The sequence below is a fragment of the Centropristis striata genome, chromosome 22, assembly GCF_030273125.1.
Source record: "Centropristis striata isolate RG_2023a ecotype Rhode Island chromosome 22, C.striata_1.0, whole genome shotgun sequence".
In the NCBI taxonomy this organism is placed as follows: Eukaryota; Metazoa; Chordata; class Actinopteri; order Perciformes; family Serranidae; genus Centropristis; species Centropristis striata.
Window position 1 is genome coordinate 30,248,424 of NC_081538.1, and position 13,591 is coordinate 30,262,014.

A 13,591-nucleotide genomic window follows, 5' to 3' on the forward strand; every position below is an offset into this window, starting at 1 on the left:
ACACTCATGCACAAACCACCACTTCATTCCCTCATTATCGTTCTCCTCAGTAGTGTTCAAGCTCCTTTAGACGTGGAGATTACCATCTTCTCTCTAATAAATGTCTTTGGGCTGCTGCTTATGAATGAATTGTAATGAGGGCGTGTCCCCACAATCAGAAGCAATAAATACACAGCACTAAACACATGAACACTAAAAATAAATACACGCAGCAGAGTCCTTGAGCTGCATAGCTGAGGAGCTGCAGTACAAGTAGCAGTTTAAAAATACATTTAAAAATATTAAACTAAATATATAAACAATAAAACAGTAGCATGAAGCTGTCAAGACGTAAATATAAATACATTAAATAAAATAAAATAAAATAAAATGAATGAAATAAATAAAATAATTAAACATAACAGTCTTTGAGCCTGCAAACCTAAGATTTTTTTATTATTATTAATAATAAAAATAATAATAATAATAATAATAATAATGCATTAAACCTATATAACGCTTTTCTAGACACTCAAAGACGCTTTAGAACAAGTATTTTATCTATAAGTATAAGTTGGATAGTACAGTTTAATTTGTATTTATGTATATATATATATAAACAATGAAACGGTAGCATGAAGCTGTAAAATCAAATACATTTAAAAATAATTTTAAAAAATATTAAACTAAATATAAACAATAAAACAGTAGCATGAAGTTGTCAAGTCGTAAATATAAATACATTTAATAAAATAAATGTAATTAAATTAATTAAATAAAACAATTAAACATAACAGTCTTTGAGCCTGCAAACCTAAGATTTTTCTAATAATAATAATGCATTAAATTTATATATTTAAATCATAAGTATAAGTTGGATAGTACAGTTTGAATTTTATTCATGTATATATATATATATATATATATATATATATATATATATATATATATATATATATATATATAAACAATGAAATGGTAGCATGGAGCTGTAAAATCAAATAAGTCATAAAATAAATGAAATAATTATAGAGGAGAATTGAAATGCTGCATAGAATTCAAATTTAAAATTGCAGACGTATTCAGAAAGGCACAAAATCAGACCTATTTTTTTGCACATTTTTTAAATTAAGTAATCTAATGGAAGCTGAGAAATAATTGTTATTTTTGCAAGAATAAAAGAAGCAGCAACTAAGAAAAGCATTATTTTACGATTATTATAATAAAAATACCAATAAAATCAGCCTAAAAAAGTCCAGCCTGGCCCGTAGCTCTAACTCAAACAGCTCTTCAGTATTTAATGATACTGTACTCTGCACCGTACAGTCCACACTGATAATGTACTGAGGACCCATAGTGGGGAACACATCCAGCCTCCCTGACAGATGCAGGCTAGCGGAGTGGAAAAGCAGCGTGCTAAATGTGAACTTGACACCGAGCTGGAAATGCCAGAGCGCCGGCGAGCACGCCCGGCATGCTGCTCGACAGGACGAGTGGGAAAAACTCTGCAGCAACGTGACGGACACATGAAGCGCTCAGCGCGGCCACAAGCTCTCAGAGCGGCTCAGCACTGGAAGAAATGCTCTGCAAAGTCCACAAGGTGGAAAAAAAAGCCCTTTTTTCCATTTCAACCTGCTGACATTTTGACTTCTGTCCTTATTTTAGGACGCAGGATGCACCAGCTACTGCTCCGAGCGGTATTTTAGGTTTCCAGTGTAAAAACATGTAGTATATTTAGAAGTCTAAAAGCCTCAGTATGCTTCAAATTAAATGCTCATGGGATCGTGTCCCCTTTTCCACAGCAGCTAACCCGATTAAACAATCACTTCACCACCTGCAACAAATCCTGTTTTCACATTTACCACTTTAAGGTTTCTTTAAATATTCATCTGTCTGCTTTTCCAAACAGAAATCCACACAAACTTCTCTTCACATCAGAATAACTAGATCTACTGGGTGGCTTTACAAATGTAGGACTCTAATTTTGGTATTTTTTCCAATTTTGTGCAGTAAAAATGATTTTGAGTCGGTATGTCGTCAGAGTTGCTTGTCAGCATTTTTTTTCCTGCAACCAAAAATCACAGAATGAAGCCAAAAAGATAACACGTTTTATACTTCCTGTGGAATACTCCAATTCATTTAAATTCTGAAAAAACTCAAACCTTGCATGGCTCTTCAGTATCTATGGGCTGTTGGAGGACGAGAACGAGACACTACCGACAGCCGAGCGAGCTACTTCCAGTTTAGCGCTCTGCTAACGTGACTTTTAAATAAAATGTATTCGTGAGGCTCTTAGAGGGGCTTTTGGAATGTTTCTGGACCAGTTAAATCAAATTCTGACAGTAAAACAAGTCATTTAACAGGGTTATAAGGGTTGGACAAGGATACTAGACTGAAGGAAGATGGTTCATTCCAAGATCCGCCAATGGTACCAAATGGTAAAAACATTGTGTCTGCTGAGTGGTTGGATAAGTTGTGAACGTCAAGCACACTGAATTTATATTTTCTTTGCTATCATTACATGTTTACACAGCGAAGAGAAACATTTAGCATTGGGAAACTGGTTCACGGACTGGTACGTTGACACAGTTTCATAAGATGTGGTCTGTGAAAAAAGGGTCCAATTCGTCATAATCTCTGCTCATTCTTTTACTTTTCCCATTGGAGTTAATGAACAGGACCGGCTGCTGATCTCTTGTAGGGGCATGAAATGGCGAAACCCCACGTGACACGGATACAGGAACTGATTTGCCAGTTAAACATCTCAGAATGAAAAGCGTCTCTGGTTTGACCAACTCAGTCCACAGGAAACATCTAATGTTAGACAAATTTAACGGCAGCAAGAAGTTCTCTTGAGGTTGGACACTGTAAAACTGAACCACTTCCAGAGGACTGGGAAGACCCCTTTTGTCCCTTTAGTCGCACATTCTGCTATAAATTACGTCAATAATATTTGAAGATCATTAATCATTTAAAGCGCACTATGGGCTTAAAAACTATCAGCCACTGCTCGACAGAAATGATGCTGCTCACAGCTCGACAACAAACAACAAATGTTGGACTGTGGTCAGATGCTGCTGGAGACAAAAACATCCATAATAAGTTCTCACTTTGGCTGACTTTGGTTGGTTTTATCATATAACTATTGTCAACATTAGGACATGAAATAGAAGCTCTACAGTGGAACAACAAATGGAACGAAACTGAAATCTGCAGCCTGAAAGCAGAACAAACCATCACCACACAGCCAACCACTAATGAACTGCTTATAAAACCACCAATATGGTGAATTCATGTGGTAAATGGAGGGAAGACAGACACACATTGCAGACAGCGTTGTATGAAATGTATTCAACCGGCACAAGATCACAAACACTCTAATGTTGGCTTGACAGTGGTTTGGACGAGATCCATACATGTAACAATCAGACCGGCCAAATTAACACTAACGGACAAAGTTAACTGTAATATTGAAGATATCAAACCAGCTAACAGTGGGCTAATAGTGCTAATATCTGCAAATGCTTGTTTACAAACATTAGGTAGACCAGCCTGTTTTGTAATGTTTCTAAAAAAAGCTGTCTGTGATTAAACTTAGACTTCATTAGTCTTAGTAAAGATACATTAACAGTTTATAAAGCTGCAGTACTACAGTTTCAGGCTAACACAAATCCAGTTTGTGGTATTATCCCAAGCTATAACATGAGCTCCATATATTAGACATTATTTCCAAAAACGAACTATAAAAAACAACAATAACATTATTTTATTTACATCCCAGAGACTCCCGTAAATTCCTTTGACAGGAAGTAGAACTTCAGGTTTCCGGTACTGATCGGGTGGTGACAACCGTGCTGATATATTGATCAGGCTCTAATCGCTAAATAACAAGGGTCTGTAACCAGATAAACATGACATATTTACATTTAAATCATGATAAATCATTATTGAATTCTATACCAATCTCTATGTTACGAATGGTTTAAATACAGACATTCGCAGTTTATAGAGCTGCAAAAAACAGTTTCAAGCTAACACAAGTCGGGTTTCTGGTACAAGTTAAATCCCAGAGACTGCCGAGAGGAAGTAGAACAAATCCTGTTTTTGGTTTTGATCAGGTAGTGACAACTGTGCAGATATATATTGATAGGGCTCTAATTGCAACATAACAACTGTCTGTAAACTTATAATCATGACATATTAAGATTTAAATCATGATAAATCATTTTAACATGCTATAGATTCCAATCCCTATGCTACGAAGGGTTTAAAAAAATACACATTAGCAGTTTGTAAAGCTACAAAACAACAGTTTCAGGTGAACACAAATTGGCTAAATCGTGTTTCCGGTACGAATCGGGTAGTGACAACAGTGCTCGTATATCGATCAGGCTCTAATCGATAAACAAACAGCCTGTGACCAAATAAACATGACATATTGACATTTAAATAATGATAAATCATTTCAACATGCTATAGATTCCAATCCCTATGCTACGAAGAGTTTAAAAAAGGCACATTAGCAGTTTATAAAGCTGCAAAACAACAGTTTCAGATGAACACAAATTGGCTAAATCACGTTTTTTGGTACGGATCCGGTAGTGACAACAGTGCCCTACATCAATCAGGCTCTAATCGATAAACAACAACAAAACAACAGCTTCAGGCCCACAGAAATAGGCTAAAATGTTTTGCTTAGACGGGAAGAAGAACAAATCGCGTTACCGTTACAGATCTGGTAGTAACAACAGGGCCCATGTATGGATCAGCCTCTAATCGCAACATAATCTGTAAACTTATAATCATGACATATTTACATTTAAATCATTTTAAATTCTATAAATACACATATCTATGCTATGAATTGTTTAAAAAGACACATTGGCAGTTTGTAAAGCTACAAAACAACAGTTTCAGGTGAACACAAATTGGCTAAATCGCGTTTCCGGTACAGATCTGGTAGTGACAACAGTGCCCATATATCGATCAGGCTCTAATTGATAAACATATAACCTGTAACCAAATAAACATGACATATTGACATTTAAATAATGATAAATAATTTTAGCATGCTATAGAAACCAATCCCTATTCTACGAAGGTTTTAAAAAGACACATTAGCAGTTTGTAAAGCTACAAAACAACAGTTTTAGGCCCACAAAAATTGGCTAATTTGCTTTGCCTTGACAGGAAGAAGAACAAATCGCGTTACCAGTACGGATCTGGTAGTAACAACAGGGCCCATTAGCTGAATATAAAGCTGCAAAACAACAGTTTCAGCTTAACACAAATTGGCTAAATCGCGTTTCCACTACGGATCAGGTAGTAATAACAATGCCCATATATGGATCAGGCTCTAATAGCAGCCTGTAACCAAATAAACATGACATATTGACATTTAAATCATCATAAATCATTTTAACACGCTATAGATTCCTATGTCTATGCTACAAAGAAAGACACATTTGCAGTTTGTAAAGCTACAAAACAACAGTTTCAGGCCCACAAAAATTTGCTTTGCTTCGACAGGAAGAAGAACAAATCGCGTTTCCGGTACAGCTCGGGTAGTGGCAACAGTGTAACCAAATAAACACGACATATTGACATTTAAATCATGATAAATCATTTTAACATGCTATAGATATCAATGTCTATGCCATGAAGGGTTTTAAAAGAGACATTAGCAGTGTGTAAAGCTACAAAACAACAGTTTCAGCTTAACACAAATTGGCTAAATCGCGTTTCCGGTACGGATCAGGTAGTAACAACAATGCCCATATATGGATCAGGCTCTAATAGCAGCCTGTAACCAAATAAACATGACATATTGACATTTAAATCATCATAAATCATTTTAACATGCTATAGATACCAATGTCTATGCCATGAAGGGTTTAAAAAGACACATTAGCAGTTTGTAAAGCTACAAAACAACAGTTTCAGGCCCACAAAAATTGGCTAATTTGCTTTGCTTTGACAGGAAGAAGAACAAATCGCGTTTCCGGTACAGCTCGGGTAGTGACAACAATGCCCATATATGGATCAGGCTCTAATAGCAGCCTGTAACCAAATAAACACGACATATTGACATTTAAATCATGATAAATCATTTTAACATGCTATAGATTCCTATGTCTATGTTACAAAGGGTGTAAAAAGACACATTATCAGTTTGTAAAGCTACAAAACAACAGCTTCAGGTGAACAGGAAGCTGCAGCCTGAACATTAACGCGTAATAGTGACGTAACGACATTAGATTGTTTGTTAAGCTGCTACAAGCAGATAAGACGTTTTAACGGGCTGACAGCTGTTTAAAACACATAATAGTGACTTTAAAAGCACTAAATAAAGGCCAACTGACCTCTGACTGAACTGAGCCGACGCTTTATTTCTGTCTGTCGAGCCGGAGGCCGAAAAATCACCCAGCAACCGAAAAATAACACACTAAAACACCAAAAACACCTGGAAATAACCGGTTATTTCCAGGTGTTTTTGGTGTTTTAGTGTGATATTTTTCTGTAAGGCTGTAACAGTGTTGTTATGGTGTTATTAAGGCGTTATAAATGAGAAATAAACACACAGGAACCTGTTTCTCTGCTGCTGTCACTTCTCACCTGCTGGATATAAATAAACCTGACAGACGTCCCGAGCTGCTCTACATTTATCGGCTTTTATCGGCTCCGTGTCGACACTAACTGTTTATTTTCTCTATTTTAAATAAAATCAGATTACAGGTAATTTAATAAGCTGAGGCTGGTTCTGTTCAGTTAGCTACCGAAGCTCCCTCAAGTGTTTTTATCCGCTTCTGTTCACGTTTTACGTCACACGAGAGAAGAACCAGAAGAACCGGGGGGATCAGCGGCGTGTCCCCGCCGCCCTGGCCGGGCTCAGGCGCCCTCAGGCCGGCTACAGAGGCTGTGCTCACCCGTCGGGACGACCGAGGCTCCGGGCTTCTTGGTTAACATGGCGGCCGCTCCTCTCCTCTGGACACAGACGGACAGGACGCCTCCTCTTCCTCCGTCTGCAGCTCCTCCTCTTCCTCCTCCCTACTCCTCCTCTTCCTCCTCCTCTATAATCCCCCTGGTCACTAATTACTCCTCCTCACGCCTCCTCATCCTCACACTCACTGTTTTAACATTTTAACACGGAGATCCTCCTAAAAGTGTCGAGGACTAACTATGGAAGTGTCTTCTTCTTAAGTCGTAATAGGAATATTATTATTATTATTATTATTATTATTATTATTATTATTATTAATATTATTATTATATCTGTTATTTATTCTATTTTTTCCAAAGATTTATTTCGTAATATTAAGATGTAAATTAATTATTAATTAATAGTATTATTATTATTATTATTATTATTATTATTATTATTATTATTATTATTATATCTGTTATTTATTCTATTTTTTCCAAAGATTTATTTCGTAATATTAAGATGTAGATTAATTATTAATTAATAGTATTATTATTATTATTATTATTATTATTATTATTATCATTATTATCATTATTATTATTATTATTATTATTATTATTATATCTGTTATTTATTGTATTTTTTCCAAAGATTTATTTCGTAATATTAAGATGTAAATGAATTATTAATTAATAGTATTATTATTATTATTATCATTATTATTATTATATCTGTTATTTATTCTATTTTTTCCAAAGATTTATTTCGTAAAATTATGATGTAAATTAATTATTAATTAATAGTACTATTATTATTATTATTATTATTATTATTATTATTATTATAAATATGCTGCTATGTGAAGAAAACTTAAATTGTGTCAAACAATATTATAATAAATAATAGACATAATATTTGACATTATGATAATAATATTAAGTAAATAAATTACACATGTCAAAAATAATATAACTAAACTTTATATTATTATTATTATTATTTTAACGAAAAAAACACCTCTTTACAAAGCAAATAAAATAAAATGTGAAAAAAACTTTTATTTAATTTTTAAATTAGGTCAAATATTAATATAATAACTAATATGCATAATAACTAAAAAAAATACACATTGTCAAAAAATAAAACAGCTACAATTATTATTTAAGTTTATTTTGTTACTAAAATGACAATATATTTACCGAAAACTTAAATTATGTTGAATTATTATAATTTTAAATAATGATAATAATAATAATAATAATAATAATAATAATAATAATAATAATAATGATAATGATAATGATAATAATAATAATAATCATAATGAAATAATATTTATATTTGTTATTTATTCTGTTATTTATTTATTTCAAAGATTTCTTTCCTAATATCAAGAGGTAACTTAATTATTAATTAGTAGTATTAATTAATAATATTATAAATATGCAGTTATGTGAAAGAAATAGATAATAATAATAAGTATAGTTATATTCTTTTTTGACATAATGTGTAATTTATTTACTTAATATCATTATTATTATTATTATTATGTCTATTATTATTTATATTATTTTTATGTTATTATTCGACATAATTTAATTTAATTTTCTCTCTTATCTTATCTGCTTAGAGGTGTTTATTGTTGTAGTGGTTATAATAATAATAATCATAATCATTATAAGTTTAATTATATTCTTTTTCGACATGTGTAATTGATTTACTTAATATCATTATTATTATTATTATTATTATTATTATTATTATGTTATTATGTCTATAATTATTATTATGTCTATTATTATTTATATTATTTCGTATATTATTATTTGACATAATTTAAGTTTTCTTTCTCATCTTATGTGCTTAGAGGTGTTTATTGTAATAGCAGTAGTTGTAATAATAATAATAATAATAATAATAATAATAATAATAAAGGTAGGTAAGTTTTGTTAATTGACTCCTAGCATGAAGCAGGTAACCACGGCAACAACACTGATGCTCCACACACACACACACGAGGTGATATAAAGCAGAGAAACTCACCAGAGGATTGTTGTTGTCTGGAGGAACAACAACTGGAGACGCTGGAGGAGACGCTGGGACACTGTTTACCTGTTTACCTGCTGCCTGGAGACAACAACATGTTTACATCAGAGACACATGAGAGCCTCGATGCTGCTGCTGCTGCTAGGCAACAATAAAGTTCCTTCAATCAACCAGAGAGAGTGTGTGTGTGTGTGTGTGTGTGTGTGTGTGTGTGTGTTCTCAGGTTTCACAGCTTTTAGTTAATTAAAGAGTAACTTATTGTGTAACACACACATCAGCAGAATGACATCATCACCACACCTTCTTTTTAAAGGTTTTATCACTATAAAACAACAACAACAACAACAACAACAGCAACAACAACAACAAGGTTCAAGGTGCCAGACTTGAGATGGTTTTACTGAAATAAATATATATATTTAATTAAAGCAACTATGGAAGATTACATATTATTATTATCATTATTATTATTATAATATTACTATTAATAGTGTTATAGCTAATATTATTGATATATTATTATTATTATATAACTATTAATAATAGTTATATTGCTAATACTATTGATATATTATTATTATTATTATTATTATTATTGTTAGTTTAATTGTATTTACTATATTATTGTTTGAATATGTTTTTTCTCATTGTAAATTATTCCTAAAATAAACAACAAAAACACTTATCAACAATTACCTTTTTTTTTTTAAGTCTAGTCTAATTTGTATTATAAAGAAGTGTTAGTTAGTACATAGTTGTAAATTAATTAATTCCTAAGGGGTTTATTGGCAAATAAATTGATTAGCAAATTAATTGATGTACTTGACAAATGAATGAGTTTATTTAACAAATAATGGATTTCTATGACAAAATAATGGTTATATTTGACAAATTGATGGATTTTGGGGGCAATTTTGTGATTTATTTGCTAAGTTATTGTGCTTTTTTGCTAATTAATGGATTTATGTGGCAAATGAATGGAAATAGTTGACTGATTATGGGGTTTATTTAACAGATTAATGAGCTTACTAAAAAATGGATTTAATTGACAAACGAATGGATTTATTATCAAGTTAATGGACTTTTTTGGGCAATAAGTAAATGGATTTATGTGACGAATTGATTGATATATTTGACAAATGATTGCATATATTTGACAGATTAAGGGGTTTATTTGGCAAGTGGATGGATTTATTAAGCACATTAATGGATACATTTGACAAATTATGGGATTTATTTGGTAAATTAATATATGTATTTGACAAATGGATGACTTTATTTAACAAATAATTGAATTCTATGACAAAATAACGGTTACATTTGAAAAATTAATGGATTTTTGGGGGGCAATTTTGTGATTTATTTGCAAAAATGAATGGGCTTTAGGGGTTTTATTGGGCAAATTATTGGATTTATATGGTGAATGAATGGATAAGTTTGATAAATTAGTGGATGTATTTGTTAAATTTATGAATATATTGGAAAAAAATATTGTCTTCAAAGAATGCTGTGATGATGAACCAAGAGCGTAAACTTGAGATAGTTAATCGAATCCTTATAATATGGTGAATGTTTACGATCACATGGTTCCGTTGTATTCCCGTTAATTCCCACAGAAAGTTCCCACCTTGGATATTCTCGGGAATGTTGTCGCTCTAATGACGAACGAACTGCTGAGTCAGTGAACGCCTCGGAGCCCAACGGTGACGTGGTGGAGGTTAATCTGCAGCTCTGGGTGTGTGTGTGTGTGTGTGCGTGTGTGTGTGTGTGTGTCACCGTCATGATCTCCTACTGAGCTCTGAGCTGCATCCAGATTTAAACACACACACACACACACACACATTGGTAACCTGATAGACTGTGACTTGCTGCAAGGGATTATGGGTCCAAATTAATATCCACTTACTGTCCAAATGTTAAAGCACCTTCACTCAGGTTGTGTGAACTTTATAATGGAGCTGCTGATTAAATAACACAAACTTTTCTTTCATTGTTGCATATGGTGGAAACTTTCTGTGGGAGTAAACGGAAATGCAATGAAACCGTGTGATCATAAACATTTACCATATCATAAGCAGAAAAATCAAGGAGTCAGTTCTGCCCTACAGAGTCTAACTGCAGTAACTAACAAAGGGTTAAACTGAGAAAAACTGCTTTAAAGGTTTTTAACGTGTTTTAACTGTCCAGCCAAATGTGTCATAGGTAGGTTAGTGATATGAGACTTATTTCTACATGTATTGATGATGTCATTTTTATGCTCAAACATCAAACATCGACGATTTATTTGACCTTTGACCCCCAAAATGTAGTTCCTGTCTCTGGTTTTGCTGTAAAAGGTTCTAATAGTGATGATAAACAGAGTGTAGTAACTATAATGTTGTTGACTTCTTTCAGCTTTTATATTTAGTTTTCAGTAAATAAACATTTTCAAATTGATTTTGTTATAAAAGTGTTTAACAACTCTATTCAAAGATTTGTGTATTTTAGACTTAATATTATAAAGTAATGTTATATTTTAGTCTTAAAATAATTTTATCTCACTTTTTTACTTCGTCACTATCTGGATAATAATTTCCTTTTCAAATAAACTTATAATTTCTATTATTTTTATATTTAAATTAGTATATATATCCAAAGCAGACTGTGATAAGTGCAATTACTGCTTGGTTTTGAGTTGGATTTAGTGGTTTTTATATTATATATAAAAACCACTAAATATTTATTTCTCTGAAATAAAGCAAAATTGAAATCTAAAACTTTGTCACAAGATTTTAAAAAAGACATCAAGGAGTTCATTTTTAGTTATAACTCAATTTTGACCAAAACTGTAGTTACTGTTGAGTGTATCTGAAGGCTACACTCTTTGTTCATGATCACAACATTCTTTGAAGACAATATTTTTTCCAATATATTCATAAATTAAATAAAATACATTCACTAATTTCTCAAACTGATCCATTCATTCACCACATAAATCCATTCATTAGCCCAATAAACCCCAAAAGCCCATTAATGGAGCACAATTGCCCCCAAAAATCCATTGATTTGTCAAATATAACTGTTATTTTGTCATAGAAATCCATTTTTTGCTGCCTTTCTTGGTGAAAGAGGTCTCGGTCTCAATGGGTCTTTTATCTGGTTAAATAAAGGTTTAAAAAAAAGAAAGCTGACTGTATGTTTAAAATGATGTCAAAATAAAGGTTATAAATTACAAAAGAGAAACTTTTTTTCAACAAGTCACCAGAAAAAAATGTTGGCCTTTATGTTGACTAAACCAGGGGTGTCAAACTCTTTGTTTTTTTTTAAATTACCAAATTTGGCCCGCAGTGTAATTTTATTTGGCCCGCGAGGCAATACCAAATTATTATATTATTATTATACTATAAAAGCTGACCCGCCGGTATTATACGGCGCATTTACCGCTAATACTACAAATCCCACAATGCCCTGCTGTTGTTTTGGCGCGTCAATCAGGACAGGACCCAGAAACGCTCCTCTGTGACAGTCGTCATAGCAACCTCAAGCTAGAGCTGTCTCCCAGCTACCCCTTCCCAAAAATGGAGAAAAGAAAGGCAGAATTTATTAACCTGTTGAAAAAGTTTATTTTGATATTTAAATCAGAAGGATGCAAATAGAAAAGAGGCATACGATTTTTATTTATTTTTTATTTAATAAATTAATGACATTTATGTGTTTTTTATTTGAAATTTGATTTTGCATGTCTGCACTATTTAGTTATATATTGTATGTTTATAAGCGTTGCTGGTTCCATATTTAATGTTAAAGCAAAACATGTTTGGTATATATTAAAAGGTTTATTTGTTCAATGTTGGTAGGTTTTAAATTTTGGCCCATTGTGTATTTGAGTTTGACACCCCTGCACTAAACTAAAATCTCAAAGTAAATAATTAAATAAAAAAATAAATAAATGTCATTTTAGGTCGTTTTTACAACATTGATGTTTGTTCAAGCTTTCTCCACATTTTGTAGATCACAAAAAAAACACATGATGGACTGAAAAAATTCAGAAGAAGAGAAGAAAAGCCAGCTAATTAAAATCAGGAGATATTCAGAGTCAGCTGCTCTTAACTTTGATGTCGTATGCAAACATGGAGCAGCTGAGCTGAAAGTGCAAACAACAACAACAACAACAACAACAACAACAACGACTATGCTGACGGAGCTAATAGTGTAAAAGCATATTTGTTGTTTTTGGTCTTTTGTGGTTAATTGAAGAGAGAGAATACTGAGGAAAGAGGTGGATATTAATAAGAAATATGTCGTATTGAAGTATCGTCATGTTTCTAGCCTCTCCTGTCCTCTCCCCTCTGAAAAAAAGACACAAAAAAGACATAAAATGGCCAAAAAATATGTATAATGACCATAAAAGATGTAAAATTACCAAAACAGAAACGTAAAATTACAAAAAAAAGACGTAAAATTACCCCAAAAAAAGGTAAAATTACCAATCACCAAACGAAATTACCAAAAAAGACAGAAAATGAACAAAAAACATGTATAATGACCAAAAAAGACATAAAATTATCTGGTTTATTTTAAATGAAACATGGAGAATAAATAGTTGTTGACAGAAATATCAACATTTAACACAAGTAACGGGCACTTTTTATAACATTCATA

The 13,591-nt window shown here is 32.3% G+C and overlaps 1 protein-coding gene across 3 annotated transcripts in view; it reads right to left on the reverse strand.

The window, feature by feature from the left end:
* Positions 1-8,960, reverse strand: part of dyrk2 (dual-specificity tyrosine-(Y)-phosphorylation regulated kinase 2) — a 29,935-nt gene extending 20,975 nt beyond the window's left edge. Inside the window, exon 1 of one of the 3 annotated variants that reach the window (XM_059325964.1) lies at positions 8,948-8,960. Coding sequence is in view for 1 of the 3 variants with exons in the window: in XM_059325962.1 (XP_059181945.1) it covers positions 6,906-6,945 (40 nt within the window). In the remaining 2 variants the exon portion in view is untranslated. Of the gene's footprint in view, positions 1-4,704; positions 4,743-6,905; positions 7,077-8,947 lie in introns of those variants that run through there. The other 2 variants (XM_059325962.1, XM_059325963.1) reach the window with 2 other exon arrangements.
* Between the last annotated feature and the right edge of the window lie 4,631 nt (positions 8,961-13,591).